The following is a 16,688-nucleotide window of genomic DNA, read 5'->3' on the forward strand; positions in this document are numbered from 1 at the left end:
GTTCATTTAACAGGCACCTCCACTCAGCACAGGTTAGCTTAAGCCATCGCATCTGAGCAGCAACAATTACACAGCCATCCGTTTTCAGGATTGAGGATTGATTGATTGATTGATAGAGTTTTTTTTCTTTCTTCCAGGCCTGGTGGTAAAAGATGTGTGATGAATTCTTACGAGGAGGAAAACTTTCTGCAGTGCTGGAGGAAGCGTGCGGGGACATTCCACTGGAGTCCATCCAGGGGAGGCTTCGACGCGCCAGGGGGTACTTCCCCCGCCGCCTGGCCTGGGCTTACATCGCGTGCTATGTGTGGATGACATTTCGTGGCCTCATATGGATAGAATCTTGAAGCTGAGGAAGATAATGTGAAGTGAATGTATATGTGTGGTATGGTTTACAGATTTATCAATGATTTGTGCTTTCTCTCATTTACAACATTTTTTCCACCAGACATGAAATAAAACTCATAATAAAAATTATAAGCACACTGATGTTTAAAGCGCTGAATCTGAAACAATGATTCATTTTGATTATCAACGTGTTTGACTCGTTATGCGAGAGGTTTGTACGAATTAGTGATTTTTCAGAAAGTGGTGCACAAAACTTTGTATGTGACCAGTGTGGTGGGAGCCGCAGAGCCCAGGGGCCAGGAATGTGTCCGCTCTAATCCCGGTGAGGGACAGAAGATGTTTTAGCAGATCTCCTCTGGTCCACATGAGCGGCCCTGGTGTCTGACGTTCCCACAAACTCCGGAACTGGATAAAGAGAGGCCGACGCCTGTTTGGTTAGGACCAGACTTTCACACTGACGAGAGGAACTCAACTAAATAATCGACAACAATGCCAGCAGAGATGTCTACAGCCCTTCCTCTGCCGATGGTATGCTAAGACATCACAAAATATCAAGAGCAGAATGTCAAGCCATGCGGAAGAGGGCTGCACGTTAAAGCTGCATGCCAACAAATGGAGGAAAACTATAGGTGCAGAGTAAAGATTTTAAAAAACTAAAAAAGGGGTTTAATAAAAGTCTGCTTTGTTTTCAATGTTTTACTTTGCCTGATGTTTAGTATCCAAGACAAAACTTTTTAAATTATACTAAGTTTCCTTCAGGGCATCGCGTTTACTTTAAAGCAAACTTTTTAAAAGTCATTTTGAACAGCAATTTTCCAAGTGTGCCTATAGAAGAAAAATGTATTTCAATTTAAAATGAATCAATTCTGATTTATAGTCATAAGATTTATTAATGTATTTGGTGTAGAAATGTTGAACTCGTTACTTAAACGCACAATAACAAAACGTACAATAGCTGATATCTTTAGTTCCCATCATGCACCACTCTCATGTATGAAGGAGAAAATGTCTTTTCTTTATAATTAGTCCAATCAAATGTTGGCCAATATTTGAATTTCTCCTTTTTGAACGGTCGTGACTCCTGACTCCAGGTTTCAATGGGAAACGTACGCTGAAGTCCGGAGCAGCACAGCGTGTGCTAAGCGAGGCGGACAGCTGACTCAGCACCTCCCCTGTTGTCTGTGTGCTCACTCGACAATGTCTTTATCCCTGGCGACAGAATACAGCCTCAGGGCCCGAACAGCCCTCACAACCTTCTGAACATCCTCCTCCCAGCCCCGGCCCTGGAATTCTTACAGACACCCCTGATCCGGATCCTGATCTGCCCTCTCTTCCTCTTCCTACAAACACAAGCAGAATCATGAGAGAGGTGGTCGGAGTGAACTACCACACTGTGCTACACACCATGGGGTTGTATGATTTATGTGTTGTAGGTCTGTAGATGTTGGTTACACAGGTCACAACACAGGTAAAGGCTGTGTTAACGGTCACCGTCTTTTATCTCTTATAGTGCCGCTTTCACCTGTTGTGTCCGGCTGCTAACTCCTACTGAAGTCAGTAACACCCACATCAACGCTTGTGTTTTGTCTACACTGAGTTTATTTCATCTTCGTTGGGGATCACACAAACCCCACTGCTGTAAATATTAAAATAATAGTAATGAATAAAAACATCAGCTTTCTTTTTCCTTCACATATTTTGTTTCCTTTTCTTCTCGCCTTATTAAAACACAATTTGAATGGTAACTCTTTGCCACAAACTGGGCTTTCATTGTAGAGAATGGTGGCAAAATACAGAAATGAATATAAAACATTGTTATCACATCAAATAAGTAAATATTTAACGTCAGGCGGTGTAAGTCATGTGGGTTATGCATAAACAAAAATACAGTGTTTTCCTCTTGTTTGTTGTTTGTTCACAGGCATAGAAATGTATCATATGTTGTCCTCCATCGTGACGTTATCTTAGGTCAATAGGACCCCAGAGATCTGACCTCAGTACTTCAGTACCAAAATTTATACTACTCCACTACATTTCAGGGGAAAATGTTGTTCTCTCTCCTCACATGCATCTGGCTGAGAGCTTTAGTTACTAGTTACTTTTGTGACTACAGTTTTTCATACCCTTCCTGTCGCGTGAAAACCATGTATCTCCAACTTTTGGTGATTTTTAATTTAAATGTTTGTGATAAACAGAAGTTTTCCTGTCTGGGTTGAGAAAATTCTCCTTTTTCTTCAGTAGTAAAAATTTAACATCTACAGCAGTAAAATGCAACATATACGTTAACACAGCTGTGATACCAAACTAACAACATCACATAATGATAAAAACACTGACGGGGACCATTTTTCTGAGTATTTTTGAAACTAGTACTCAGAAGAGAAAGATCTTCATTGACTGATTTTTTTTTTTTCTCCCTGAACAATCTAAATAAACAAACTCTCTTTGTTTCCATGACTGAATAAACTGAGTAAACAAACTGACCTTAAAGAACAACACAGTTTCATACTGTTTTACTTTGTTTATATGTGGCGGACCCTGCCACCTTTCTAGCTTCAGATGGTGTACTAGGGACCTTATTTTCCTCTGAGAACAGCTTGTTTATTCAGTCATGGAAAGACTAAATATTTCTGACTTTGTGTTATTACCTCATTATTGTAGATATTCAAATTCTGAGTTTGATTTTCTTCATCAAAACTACATAGTGCCCTTTTTAAGTGGTCATATTTTGAATCCAAGATTTTAACTTGTACTGAAGTATAATCACACTGTGGTATTGTCTTCCATCACCACTCTTCAGTTCAAACAGCTTTAGTTTTCCAACCACAAAAACATCATCTGGTTCATGTCATTTGAACGTAGCACAGAAAATGATGGAAGGAAACATGGGAAACGCCAGTATATTTAAAAATATAAATATATTCCCATGAAATCTGCATATAGCCTTTTGCCACACCTGATGAGTGCTTCACATTTTGGATAATCTATTGGACTTATTCAACTGTTTCCATATATAAAAACATCTGACATTATACCAGTGGTTCTTACTGTGTGAGTGATGACACAAACGAGGCTACTGGCCCGTTCCTGAGTTGATTTTTTTCAAATAAAACAAGGAAAGGTCTGATAGAGCTACAGCTACGCTATAAGTGACTGGCGACACAGAGGAGCTTAGTCACCCCGGCTGCTGTGATTCAGCTCAACACATGCACAGACTCGTCGGTAGGTAATCACGGCATGGGCTGCTCTGCTCGGCTCTGCTTTAGGCCCGTGAATGCTGCAAACCTGCCTTCCCACACCTGCCTGAGGCACACAGTGTTCGAGTCTGTACTGAGAAACTGAGAGGGGGAGAGATAGAGGGATCCACTGCAAGGGGATGAAGACAGAGACAGACAAGAGGAAAATGGATGTAGAGAAAAAGAGAGAGAAGCCCGCATACCAGACAAGACAATACTACACTTCACACACATTCTCGTTAAGGCTTTATGATCTCCAGAGGGAGAAAACAGGCGCAGATGATCTGAGGTTCTTTGCTGAGGGGGGGCGAGGCACATGCCACTGCCTGCACCTGTACGCTCCACATATCAGAGAGCATAATGAGATACAACTGTGGTAGACTGGGGAATACTTTGCAATATGATATGTAATATGCAACAACAATATAGTAATCCCACGGTTTAGGTCATAACTCTAAAGGAAGTGGCATACTTTCAGAAAGAATTGAAGATACGCACAGCATGGGTAGAAAATCACTTATTTGTGCAACTGAAACAAGAGCTATTTCCTTCTCCCTCTGCGTGGGCCCCAGGACGAGGAAAGGGGAGAGCGAGTGGTCAACAGAGGTCTTTCTAGGAGCAGCTGAATACCAGAGGAGCTGACAGGTATGTACATATTGGAATGTGCTTCTCAGCCACACCTGTGGGGAACACACCCGCCAAGCCTGGCCTCTCTCATCCCACTGGCTGATCTCCCCGTGATTGACAACTGGAAGAACTATTTGGCTCCAGTCCACAAGAGCCAGGGGGCAGGTATGGCGAGTTCTGAACACGAACCAATGGCAGCCGACGAAGTCCCTCAGAGCCAGGCGGGGCTGCAGTGAAATAAAACTCATCAATGGGGTGTGTCTCAAAAGTCTGCGAGCAGTCAAACAGCGAAGGGCGACTGCTGCAGGAACACACTTTGGCTGGTTGAGGCTTAACTAGTTCCTCGCTGCGTGAGGAGGATCCCTGCGGTTTTCAGCTGGCAGAGATGGTAGAATCTCCATTAGTGGTTTACCTCTTCTGTGGCTGAACGATGGAAGCGAACCAACAGATCCCCATCGGAGAACTCCTCGTTCAGGGCAAGGACTCCGGACAGGAAAGGGATCGCAGACCACGGTTGGGGACTTTCTAAACCTCTCAGGACTCTTAACAATAGATCCTTCATCACGGTGTGGTAGAAATTTAACAACTGTTGTGGTTCTGTGGTCGCTCACATCTCCTTATCACTTTTCCAGCCCAGCTATAGATTCTGTATCCGTTGGACGGAGAACTGATAAGGGCATGTGCATGACATTACCTACAGATACTGGAGACATCTGAGTCAGAGAGCCTTTGGGGTAACTGAGTCATTCAATTCATTATCATGTTGAAAGCTGTAATTACTTTTTGTGCTATAGTTGTTTGCTGTAAAGCTACAAATTGTTTTTAAGGGGGATGACTAGAACTGTGATTTATTGCTTTTTTTCAAGACGTCATATGTTTTTAACTTTGCAAGTTCCCTAATAGGACCAGAAGTAAGAGGCTACCAACACTAACGTTTACGTTGCATTGTAATCTATCTGATGATTTGTCCAAAATTAAACAATCTTCAGTCTTTTTGTAGATGCTTGAGTGCTGGATGCATTGAGTCGTACTTTATATCCAAGGACTGAAAAGTGGAAATGCTTGTCTTGTTTCTCTCAGTGGATTCCCTTCAGGCAACTCTGAGCACACCTGGTTTTTCAGTCATATCTCCCAGACATATGACAGAAAGCAGCTATGCAGCTTTCTCAGTGCACAGGATGAGACCGGTGTGTGACACACCACTGCGATCCATAAAGATTAAAATGTAGTTTTTGTGCAGACTTTATACGTCTACACTCTAAAAAAAATTGTTTTCCGCTTACGTTACATTTTTAAACCAGAAGTGCAAAGTGAACTGCGACAGGCTGACATGATGCAGCATGACTGACATAATCTATTATAACACACTGAGGGTGACGTAACAGCTTAACTGGAATATAAAATTAGGTGAGTAATTTCAATTTGATGCGTGCCAATATACTTCATACGACATGATTCTCACACGCAAAAATGCAGCCAGAGCATTTCCACACAGTAATTACAGTACAGCTCAATAAGTGGATGTTTTTTTAACAGAGGAACACATCTCATACTTAACATACTGCACACGAATAAGCGTGTTGATACGAAAAGATGGATCACCATAAAGCTGAGGGACGGGAGTGTGAAAATTCAAGGAAAGAAACAAGTGATGCTGCTGTTCTGTTGATTCACAGGAAAAACTTGATGACTTTATTTTAAAAAGGTGTAAGTGTGCGTAACAGCCGAGGGACGCTTTATTCTTTTGAATGTCTAAACTATTTCAACTATTAGATTTTGTGTCATTAATACCCTGAAATCTTTTAAATAACCGAGGTTTCAATGAGGAGCGCTGACCGGGTCGCCAAAGTCTGCATTCTCTAATTGTTTCTGCTGGAGGTGATGTGACTTTAAAAGACTGCGTTTAAATTTTTGTTGATACTTTTTACAGCCATAAATCTTTCATAAATGCATATATGAGTGTAATAATTGCAAAAAAAAAAATCACTTTTAATAAACGTTTATTGCCAGGAGTGTTACATGTTACATCGGTTCCCATTGTGCATTTCTGTACTGTTCACTTCCAGTTAATTCAGTTAACAAAAGGCACACAGTTCAATTCTCACATCAAAGAATGAAAGCAGCAAAAACATCAAAATACCCTTATCACGATACAACAAACAGCACTCACTCTGTAAAGAACAGCACACACACACACACACACACACACACAGAAACACAAGAGGGCCCTCTGTAAGCCGACGAGTCTTCTGGATCTACTGGCTGCTTCCTAACTGCTCTCTGCCCCCGAGGCGTCCACTCCCTCTCCACACCTGGTGGAGGATCCTCTCTCATCTGAAGTGCAACAATCCTCTCAACACTTACTGGCACATAACGCCACTTCCATAACACTTCAGCACCACTTCAGTCTACCTCTTCGGGCCTGCACACAGATAAGACTCTCGTCTTCCTTTCTGTTTAGTTCTTAGGAAAATGTAGAATTGCTTTTGTTTTTTATGGTTGTTTCTGCATTAATTCATTTTTGTGTGATTAAATGAATAAAAGCAGCAGTTTAAAGTCTTAAATGTCTCTTGGAATATGCAGCTTCAAGTCATATGATGAACAAATGGCAGTCCGTTTGGCCCATACGCATTTTAGTATTGCAGATAAAAAAGCTTAAAGCAAGTGGCCCCCTGTTGAATTAATACTCCCAACAGATAGGGGGCAGCATATTACTGGAGTAACTGCTAACTGCTGCTAACAGTATTGTTCATCCATTCATGACTGTAGCTACTGTTAGCTTCTTAGCTCAGTTAGCTGTGCAGCTAGTTGGACTACCTTGAGAGTTAGTCTTTACACCACTAGCACAGGAGCTTTGGCTCGCTTGGAGAAAGAGGTTTTAAGGCCTGGGGCTAGCTGGTTAGCATGCTAACTATAGCAGATATCTCTGCAATATTGTTCATAGGTGTCTCTTCAGTTAATTCTTCACATTTTGCTGAGAATTTTAGTTATTTTGTTTAATGTTTTAAACTAAAATTCTTACATATGCACCTTTTTAAATGTATGAAAGCAAATGCTCATTTAAATGTAACCAATCACACAGTAGAATAAAAAGCAAGTATTGCCTTGTTTTTATGAGGATATAGCAGCATAGAATAGATATATAATAAAGCACATATTGTAATAAGCATAATATAAAGATAAAGCGCTTAATTTTAAATATTCAGTTTACTGAGTTGATTAAATAGTGCAGTCATCAGCAAATCATTTTCAGATCATCAAGATCTCAATAGATGAAATCATTCTTATGAGTGCAATGCCCTCATGCATTAGATAATAAAACAAGTTAGTGCGCTGTGCTAACGCGTGTAAACAAAAACACCGACTCCAGCAGGAGGAATGGGTGATGAAAGCAGGGCGGGCTGTCGTGTTTAAGCCAGACCAACCATGGAAGCACTGAGGTCCCACAGCTTCTTGGCGGTAGCATCATCCAGGGCCTGGGGCGCTGGAGTTTTGGGGGCACAGTCACTGTGTGATGGAAGAAATAAAGTAAAAAAAATCAACATAAGTTGGATACAGTGTGGTCATGATGTAAAAACTACTGAAAACATTGTGCTGTAAACCATTTAAAACATAAATCATTATTTCATTGTCAATGCAAAAGGGTGAGTTTTATTTCTGATGTTCTTGCCTGTAGTAGAGGCCGCTGGTGTTCTCCAGGCTCTCGTCCACAGCGCAGTAGATGGTGGTCTGAGCTCCTTCCCACGGACTTTTGATCATGTAGTAAAACGGCATGAAAATGATCCTCTTCCACAGGGCCAGTGTAGGGAAAAAGTGGCGGCCTAGCTCGGTGCGGATGACCCCAGGGTGAAGACTGTACGTCGTCACACCAGTGCCTAATGAGAGGGATCCATCAAATAAAGTCATTTTCGAAGTACATTTAACATCATAAGCCTATTAACACGGGGAGAGAGAACACAAGAACACCAAGGGTTAAAACAAAAGAAGTAAGGATCTTAAAAGAGATTAGCCCTACATTAGATTTGTGACAATGTTGTGTGTGAATGAAAACATATTTCTGTGATGGACACTACCTTGCAGTCTTGTAGCCAGTTCTCTGCAGAAGAGCACATTGGCCAGCTTGCTTTGGCGGTAGCTTATCTGACGATCGTAGTTTTTATCCAGGTTGATGTCATCAAAGTGTATCCGGCCTGCGAGAGAAATAATTCATTGTAGTCTCTAAGCAGACACAACATTTTGAAATCCAGAACAATCATGTAAGTTTTGTGTGTTACAGTTGTTTATTTCCTCATACTAGTATTTTGTATTACATTTTGATATATATGATAAGGAAATATATTTGTAATTCGTAACAGGATACGTTTTAATAGCTGCGATTAATCAATTAATCATTAATATCCCTACTTTAAATGAACTAGTGGAAATTGTCAGGACATGGTGCTGTGTGACAGAATATCATCATGCCTTAATTGGTAGACAAAGTTAATTTTCTTTAACAAAAGCATAAAACAGTTTTCACATTCATTTGACATGGTTAATAATCGATTTACAATACATCAAAGCACGTATTACATTATTAAAACACACCGGAAAACAGGTTCCTATGTTCCCTTATGACGACTGAATAAAGGATGTTTAAGGATAAGTTCACCCAGAAAATGAAAATTCAGTCATTTTCTTCTCAACCCCATGCTGACGGAAAGCTGATTGAAGTTTCGTAGTCCGCAAAACATTTCTGGAGCTTCACAGCAAAACAATATTAAAGCATTCTCCTAAACAACTGAAGTAGATGGGGACTTGATTAAAAGGTACAAAAATGACAGAAAAAAAACATAAAATGGCTTTATACAACTTGTCCAGTGTAATCCAGGTCAAAGGAAGCCCCCAGGATCCCAAATTGACCTGTTGAGCTGACAACGACAACAAGGTGGGTGCTAACACTATTAGTTTAGCAGCTACAGTGAAGATCTGAGGGCTTCCAGAGACTTGGATTACGCCATACGTTTAGGGCCATTTTACTTTACATGTTTAGGAGAATGCTGCAACACACCCTAACCCTTTGCTGTAAAGATTCCTGACATGTTTTGTGGACTACGAAACTAGAAGCACCAGACTTTCCACTCACAAGGGGTTGGGTAGATTATGACAGGTGATAATTCTGGGTGAACTATTCCTTTAAGAAAAACTTGCCGGCGGCCTTGTACTTTGACTGATTTAAAACAAATCAACAGATGTGTGCTTAGCTCAGCTAATACTTTAACTGCTGTGAAAGTCAACATCACTGGGTTAACTATGAAATGATTTTATCAAAGATTGGAAAAGAGGCTAAAAAGCCTCAGTTTCACAACCACACGTGTGTTGATGAACTAAAATGACAAAGATTCACTTTACCCCTCTCGTGTGCCAGGCTGGAGACGATGACAATGCGACTTGGAGCTGACTTCTTCAGCAGGTCGAGAAGACGATTGGTGAGGAGAAAATGTCCCAGATGGTTGACACCAAACTGCATTTCAAAGCCATCCTCAGTCTTCCACTTAGGACACATCATGACACCTACCAATCAACAAAAACACTTATATGGAACAAAAGTAACTAAATCCCTTTCCGTAAAGTCCTTACTGTGCCCTAAAAATTCTGCTTGCACCTTCAGTATACATGTCTGATGTTTGTGATTTTCAAACCACTGCAAAGTACCTGCGTTGTTAATGAGGATGTCCAAACGATCCTCTTTGGCCTCGACATCTTTGGCCAGGTCTCTGACGGACTGCAGCGAGGACAGGTCCAGTTTCTTTACCACCACGTTGCCGTTTCCACTCTGCTGCCGGATCTCGTCCGCTGCAATGTGGGCTCTGGTCACGTCTCTGCAGGCTAGGATCACTCTGGCCCCTGGACAAAAACAAGAAACAGTGTCAACGTAGTTAAAATGTAAACAGTACGAGTGAAAGGAGCACTGGATGAGTAATCATGGCAGAAGTCAGTTCAGGCAAATCCAGAGCCGCCCTATAGATGGAAAGATAAGACTTTATTTACTTTTGGGTTAAATTCAGTTGTTGCAGCAGAAATAATTACAGTTGAATAGAGAAGGTCAGCAATAAATAATGACAGATTTATAAAACTAAGATAAGAATAGAAGAAAAAATAGAAACTATACAGGAGCAATAAAAGGCTAAATTACATAGCAAAAGTGACAGCAGTGTGATTAATAGTAGAAGTCAGCATGTTAAGTATGCAAACACTGTACACAATACTATCATATAGTATCATATGATTTTGTTATGATACCTATTGTTTGTCTTTAGCAATATAGCACATTATATAACATATTAATATAGTAATGTTAGAATAGTAAGGAATTTAGTGTATAACATAATATATAGTGTAGTACAGCGATTACACATGTAACATAAAATATAATGTAATATAGCATGAGTGTAACAGTACAGTGCAGTATAAATATAATATATGAATCATTAATTGTGAGTGTGTCAGAGGGAGGGAGCAGCGCTTGCTGATCACAATGACTGACAAGTTTGGCGGCAATGGGACAAAGTGCCACGACATATTTGTGTAAAAAGTCAGCTGGGTCACACCCAGTGAAGTTACTCAAGTACTGTACTTAAGTATCATTTTGAGTTTCTTGTCCTTGACTTTAGTAATTCCATTTTTTTGCTACTTTAAACTTCCACTCCACCACATTTTGGAGACAAATGCTCCAAAACTTGCTGCATTTACTTGATAACTTTAGTTACTAGTTACTGTGTAGACTGCATGCTGTATCAGAGCCAGTGCAGTGCATTTTGACTTGAATTTATTTTATCTGCAGTTGAGTAAAAACACACAGATTCCAACAATCAGTTAAATGCTGTCCTTTACTCACGCACTAAAGTAATATTTTAACTAAATTACTTTACTTTTACTGGAGAATGACTTTGGGATACTTTTCAACAACACTGGTCTCACCTCGCTTGGCCAAATCCAGGGCCGTCTCCTTCCCAATGCCAGTGTTGGCTCCAGTGATGAGGACAGTTTTCCCATCCAGCCTGGCCTTGCTCCGACACACACCCCCAGCCAGCCACCGACGCAAGGCCAGTATGCTTGCCCCTGACAGAGAGGAAAATGTTGACAATGTCAGATGTCATTTTGTACTGTGTGTCTTGTTGTGATTATCTATCTCATCTGACCTTTTGCTGTATTTATTTATTTTTTTAGGCTGTTCTTGGTCTTTATTTATGAGACATGAAAAGCTGTGTGAAAAAAATTAACTTACAAGAAAACAAGATATTGACTTGAACCCCTGATAAGGACATCTCTGATTTGACTTTAACTCCAAAAAACTAAAAAAAACTACCATCACTCCACTCTGCTGAGTCAAATAGCTATTCCAGTATTTACTTTACTCACATTCTCTGTAGAGTTAGTTAACTTCTCTTGCACTGACATGTCAGTAATTGTGGAAAGGCAACAATTAAAGCTTACACAACATCCTTACGACAAAAGAGCTGATTTACCTGCAGCAAAAGCAACTATGAGACCGGTCCCATGCTTCTCTACATAGTCCCTCATCACCTCTGTGTAGTTTTGCATGTTTAAGGCTGCTAATTGACTTTAACAGCCTCTCCAAAAGCTAGAACGGAAAGAAAATCACAAAAATGAAGTTCTTAATCTCTCCTTTCACAAAAAAAATCCTGCGAATTAGTTAAAAGGTCACACAGCCTCCTGTCAAACCCTGAACTTCAAGGTGTTACTTCTTTCCGTGTTTTCTGAATGTGATGCGCGGAGCGACGCGTAGGGGGCGTGGCTTGCGCCGTCTGGGATTTTCAAAATAAGACTCCTGGTTTTATGTGTACCCGGCGTTGTCATAGCAACCTGGCCTGCTCGGTGTCTTTTGCAGTCGGCGATGACGTCAGACACCCTCACAGAGGTATGATGATAATCTCCCTGCGGGCAAATTTGCTATCTCCAATAAAATCAAAGAAGTTCAATACAAAATTAACATATTTCTGTCAAGATTTGTCAATATTGACGTTAATTGTGTATTTTGCAATGCTGAAGTAGAAACAATTAAGCACCTTTTTTTTTAATGTCAAATTTCCCAAATTTTTTGGAAAAAAAATTGAAAACTACATCACCTCACACTCCAACCTTCCAATTAGTTTGAAAGCCAAGGATGTACTATTATATTATAACAGTAAAGAGAGGAAAACTCAACACTTAATTAATCTAATTATTCTAATTGCGAAATTCCACATACATAAAGCCAAATTTTCTAAAGGTCGACCTTTCTTTCCGGTTTTTGAAATTGAATTCAAGAACTACTTTGAATGTATAAAAAGAATTGATAATAAGAAATGTATACACACTGTTAACATAATTCAAGAAATATTTGGAGAAATTTAATATGTCTTGCCTGTTTTTCCTCTTTCTTTTTTTTTTTATTTACTTAATTTTATTTATTTTTATTATTATGTTTAATTTATACCTATACTGACATACGCACTTCATTCACTTCATGTCTCATATGTTTTTATTTATTTTCTTAATGTGAGATGCCAGACTTTGTTTTGTATTTTCCAAAGTCAATGTTTTGACTTTAATTGAAACTTGTTCAATAAAGTGTTAAAAAAAACAAAAACAAAAAAAAATCTCCCTGCAGGCCCAAACACACGCTCAGTTTAACAGACAGCTGCACAATGCTGCAGCTCGCCCACTCACTTCTACTGTTGAATGTGTTACGCAATTTTACCAATTAAACAAACTAGCAACATACCATTGGACTAGCTGCAACATTTAAATGCGAAAAGCCTACACACAGGCTTAATGGGGCCCTAAGCTGAATTTTGATTTGGGGCCCCCCGCTCCCAGCTAAACACACCACCCACCTCAGCACCGCCAATATTAACTATATTAGTTAATATATTATAATATATTGTCCATGCTCAATCGTTTGTCCATTGTGCATCTAACACAACCATTATCATGGATTACTGGTGAGCTGGAAAGTATGAAAATAAACCAGCAGACAATGCATTTCTTGTAAACAAGTTAAAGTAGTAATCTCGATGATTTTCATGTAAATAAATATCTGTTAAGTCACCATCTATCGCTGAATGAGGTAACACAATGATGATTGAGCCTTTTTTTTAACATTTCAGTATGAGCATGAAATAATGGACATTTATTCTGAAATCCAAACCCCGCGACGGTTGGTTGTAAATGTGACGCAGTCACGTGCCACTTTACATCCATAACTCGTTTTAAAAATATTTTTTCTTAAATTAATAGTTTTACACCGGTACGTGTTTGACAATAATTTACGTTTTACAACTGTGTGCTAATTTTTTATTTAATTTTTTAACCAAAAAAATAAACAAACCTGACCCGGAAGTTGTTCGTGCTCATGCCACGTCAGGGTTATCGTACTGTTATCGTCGGTGCTTCACTTTAGCTTATTCCTATTCATTATCTGCTCCCACCATGCTGTGCCTGGGACTGAGCTGTCTGCTGCTGCATGTGTTTGTGGTGTTTGGGACTGAGTTCACGTTTGAGCTCCCTGACAACGATAAGCAGTGTTTCTACGAGGAGCTAGAGAAGGACGTGAAGTTTGAAATAGACTTCCAGGTAAGTTAGCTTCACACACCCCTTCACTCTCTGTGTTTACAGGATGCTGCCAAGTTATCCTTCAGATGGCAGGTTGTTATTTGAGTGGTTTCTTTCTGTCTCTTGTTCTTGGAAAGGAAGAATATGTTTAGTTCTTGACATATTTTCAAATGCATTTCATTTTAGTGAGGTGCCCATTTGGTATTTCAAGCTACTCCCTCATTCATTCATTTTAGCTGTAGTTTGATACCACTAGTACTTTTTTAAGGATCTGTTTTACATGTTTTCTTACCCTTACCCACCTCACTGGTTTGCTTCATAGCCAGTTTGAGTCGGTTGAACATTGCACAGTCCATCTGTGACGACATATGTTTCACCGTGACAGCTTTCCTCACATGCATCCTGTCATCCACACCTGTCCTTGATGTGTGTTTTCTTTTCTTCTAGGTGATAACAGGAGGGAACTACGATGTGGACTGCTTTGTCACCGACCCCCAAAACAACGTCTTGTACAATGAGAAGAAGAAGCAGTACGACAGCTTCTCTCACACCACAGCTATGAAGGGCGTCTACATGGTCTGCTTCAGCAATGAGTTCTCCACTTTTACACATAAAACGGTGTACCTGGACTTCAGATTCGGAGATGATGAACCTCTCATGCAGGGCATGACGAGAACTACGGCGCTGACTCAGGTACGGATGAGGAACTTGAAGTTTGCAACTAGTTGTTCGGTGTCTGTCTGCTGCAGTAGGAAGTCTTTGAACTGTGGCGGTCACTTGGCTGCTTCAGTGTGTGAGAGGGTTCAAGTGAACGAAGGCAGACCATTGTTAAAAAAAGGGTTAAATTGTTCAGAGGGCCACAAAATCGCATATGTTTGGCTTTATATCAGGGCCAGGGATTTGCTTTTATCCTGCGTTCTGGTTTGTCTCATTCCTCAATTTTTAAACACTTGCAAATACTTCCTGGTTGACAGGCAAACAGAAAATATATAAAGACACATTAAGAATTACACAACACATTTTCACATACAAGATAGGAAGCAGATTAGAGACACTAGCAAAAACATGATTTTCTGATAGTGTTGTTTTAGTCAATCAGCTGTCGATGTGATAGGAAGTCAAACATTGCTGTTTCATTATTGTTAGCTTATTTTGAGAAGTGAGACAGTTTATATAAAGTTCACTAGGTGGAGCCAAAGTTGCTCTGGCTTAAGTTGTTGCTCTCAACATGTATCGGAAATATTGTGATAACCAAGATTGACCCTTATTTGCAAGGTTTTAAATGTGCTTTCCTTACCTCACCATACCTGAATCACCCAGATGTTAAAGGATGAGTTCACCCAAAATTTAACATTTAGTCATGTTCTACCCAAACTAAACTCTCGACATGTGTTCGAGCTTAAGCACGCACTTCAGATGGGGTGCGTGGTAACGCTTTTAGCTCAGCAGCTGCAGTGAAGGTTTTAGCATGTCAAGGGTGTAAATAAAGTTTTTTTTTCCAATTTGGGATCTTGCGGCGTCAGGAGACTTGGATTACGTCGGAAGAGCTGTGCGGAGCCATTTTATGTTCTCTTTTCAGTTGTTTCTTGTTACATTTTAAAACAAGTTTTCTTCTGCTAAGTATTTTGTGGACTAAATTTTATTATCTTATCCTTTAAAACCCCCTTTTTGGAAGGTTGTCTGATGTAGTTTTACAGACATTGGAGTTAAATACGCAAAAGAAAATAAAAAGCAGCTTGGAAAGTGTGTACTGTGCTCTCCTACAGGATAGTATAGTGTTTCATGTTTGCATATGCGAGTCCCACATTTCACTGTATGCTTTGCCCTCAGGCTATTGATTAATCTGTGTTGATCTTTCCACTTTCAGGTGGAGTCATCTTGCGTCGCCATTCATGAGATCCTGAAGGTGGTGGCTGACTCGCAGACGTGGTACAGGCTGAGAGAGGCGCATGACCGCTTAAAAGCAGAGCACCTCCTCGAGAGGGTGACCTACTGGTCCATCGGAGAGACCGTCCTGCTGTTTGTCATCGGCATCGGTCAAGTCATGATGCTCAGGAGCTTCTTCGCGGAGAAGAAAGGCTCTGTGGCAGCCACCACTTAGAGCCCGTAGACTCGATGCATCCTCAGATGGAACCTCGTCAATGTGAACACACAAGTGCATCCGGAGATAAGCAACCCATCTTCAGCCAAGCCTTTTGCTAGAGGGATAGTTGTCCTGAACCAGTTTTCTTATTTTTCCTCCTTCCTCAGTGCTAGAAAAATGCGTGAATGCCTTTTTTGTGTAAAGAAACAACACTCGTACTTGTGTTAAAAATTAAAAAATGACATCTTTCAAACTTGATTATTTAATATATTTTAAAAGAAGCACAACACAAAGCAGGTTTAGTTTGACCTATCTGTTAATCACCCTCGAGTTTCATCTGGACGCTCTGCAATCACATAGAAAGTTGTGGCACACTGATAGAAACCAAAGAAGTGTTGTTTCTGATTGTCTGTTTTATTTGTTTTATAGCGTGTGTGTGTGTGTTATGTTTGTTACTACCTTTAATTTATGTGCAAGAAGTTGTTGTTAGGAGTTGTAAGAGCTCTGTCTCCCTCATGTCCACCAGTGTCTCATACAAAGTGCCTCAAGAAATCCTGCCAAGTTGAGAGTTTACTGTTTTAATTTGTCTGTTACATCCTGTTGTTACTGATCGATTGGATTCTCACTTTTACATTCAGAGTTCATTACATTTCATAAAGAGATGGACCAATATTATAGGGGTTTTTTTTCACCAAGAAAATCATGTTTTCAGTCCAATTTGTTTACTTGTCTGTATATTATCTGTATAAAAAAAACAAAAACAATGTCAACACATTTCAGTAAAATTTGGTTGAAAGTCA

The 16,688-nt window shown here is 40.0% G+C and overlaps 2 protein-coding genes across 2 annotated transcripts; one reads left to right on the plus strand and one right to left on the minus strand.

Annotated features, from left to right (window-relative positions):
• Positions 1-6,191: 6,191 nt before the first annotated feature.
• On the minus strand, positions 6,192-11,976 carry LOC140994333 (retinol dehydrogenase 12). The gene is made up of 7 exons (XM_073463905.1): positions 11,717-11,976; positions 11,169-11,309; positions 9,903-10,094; positions 9,600-9,761; positions 8,282-8,398; positions 7,879-8,083; positions 6,192-7,715 (listed from the first exon to the last, which is right to left on the minus strand). The coding sequence occupies exons 1-7, from the start codon at positions 11,790-11,792 to the stop codon at positions 7,619-7,621; spliced, it is 990 nt and encodes a 329-aa protein (XP_073320006.1). The 5' UTR covers positions 11,793-11,976; the 3' UTR covers positions 6,192-7,618.
• Positions 11,977-13,611: 1,635 nt separating this feature from the next.
• On the plus strand, positions 13,612-16,688 carry tmed3 (transmembrane p24 trafficking protein 3). The gene is made up of 3 exons (XM_073463906.1): positions 13,612-13,826; positions 14,253-14,498; positions 15,673-16,688. The coding sequence occupies exons 1-3, from the start codon at positions 13,683-13,685 to the stop codon at positions 15,904-15,906; spliced, it is 624 nt and encodes a 207-aa protein (XP_073320007.1). The 5' UTR covers positions 13,612-13,682; the 3' UTR covers positions 15,907-16,688.

Source organism: Pagrus major, chromosome 4 (genome assembly GCF_040436345.1).
Source record: "Pagrus major chromosome 4, Pma_NU_1.0".
NCBI lineage: Eukaryota > Metazoa > Chordata > Actinopteri > Spariformes > Sparidae > Pagrus > Pagrus major.

What these genes read in the sequence shown, in the direction of transcription:
- tmed3 (XM_073463906.1), top strand. Translation starts at nt 13,683, where the DNA reads ATGCTGTGCCTGGGACTGAGCTGTCTGCTGCTGCATGTGTTTGTGGTG. An exon ending in AGTTTGAAATAGACTTCCAG is followed by an intron (nt 13,827 to 14,252) that starts GTAAGTTAGCTT and finishes CTTTTCTTCTAG; the next exon opens with GTGATAACAGGAGGGAACTA. An exon ending in GAACTACGGCGCTGACTCAG is followed by an intron (nt 14,499 to 15,672) that starts GTACGGATGAGG and finishes TTCCACTTTCAG; the next exon opens with GTGGAGTCATCTTGCGTCGC.
- LOC140994333 (XM_073463905.1), bottom strand. Translation starts at nt 11,792, where the DNA reads ATGCAAAACTACACAGAGGTGATGAGGGACTATGTAGAGAAGCATGGG. An exon ending in CATCCTCATTAACAACGCAG is followed by an intron (nt 9,762 to 9,902) that starts GTACTTTGCAGT and finishes GTTGATTGGTAG; the next exon opens with GTGTCATGATGTGTCCTAAG. An exon ending in ACCAGCGGCCTCTACTACAG is followed by an intron (nt 7,716 to 7,878) that starts GCAAGAACATCA and finishes TCCATCACACAG; the next exon opens with TGACTGTGCCCCCAAAACTC.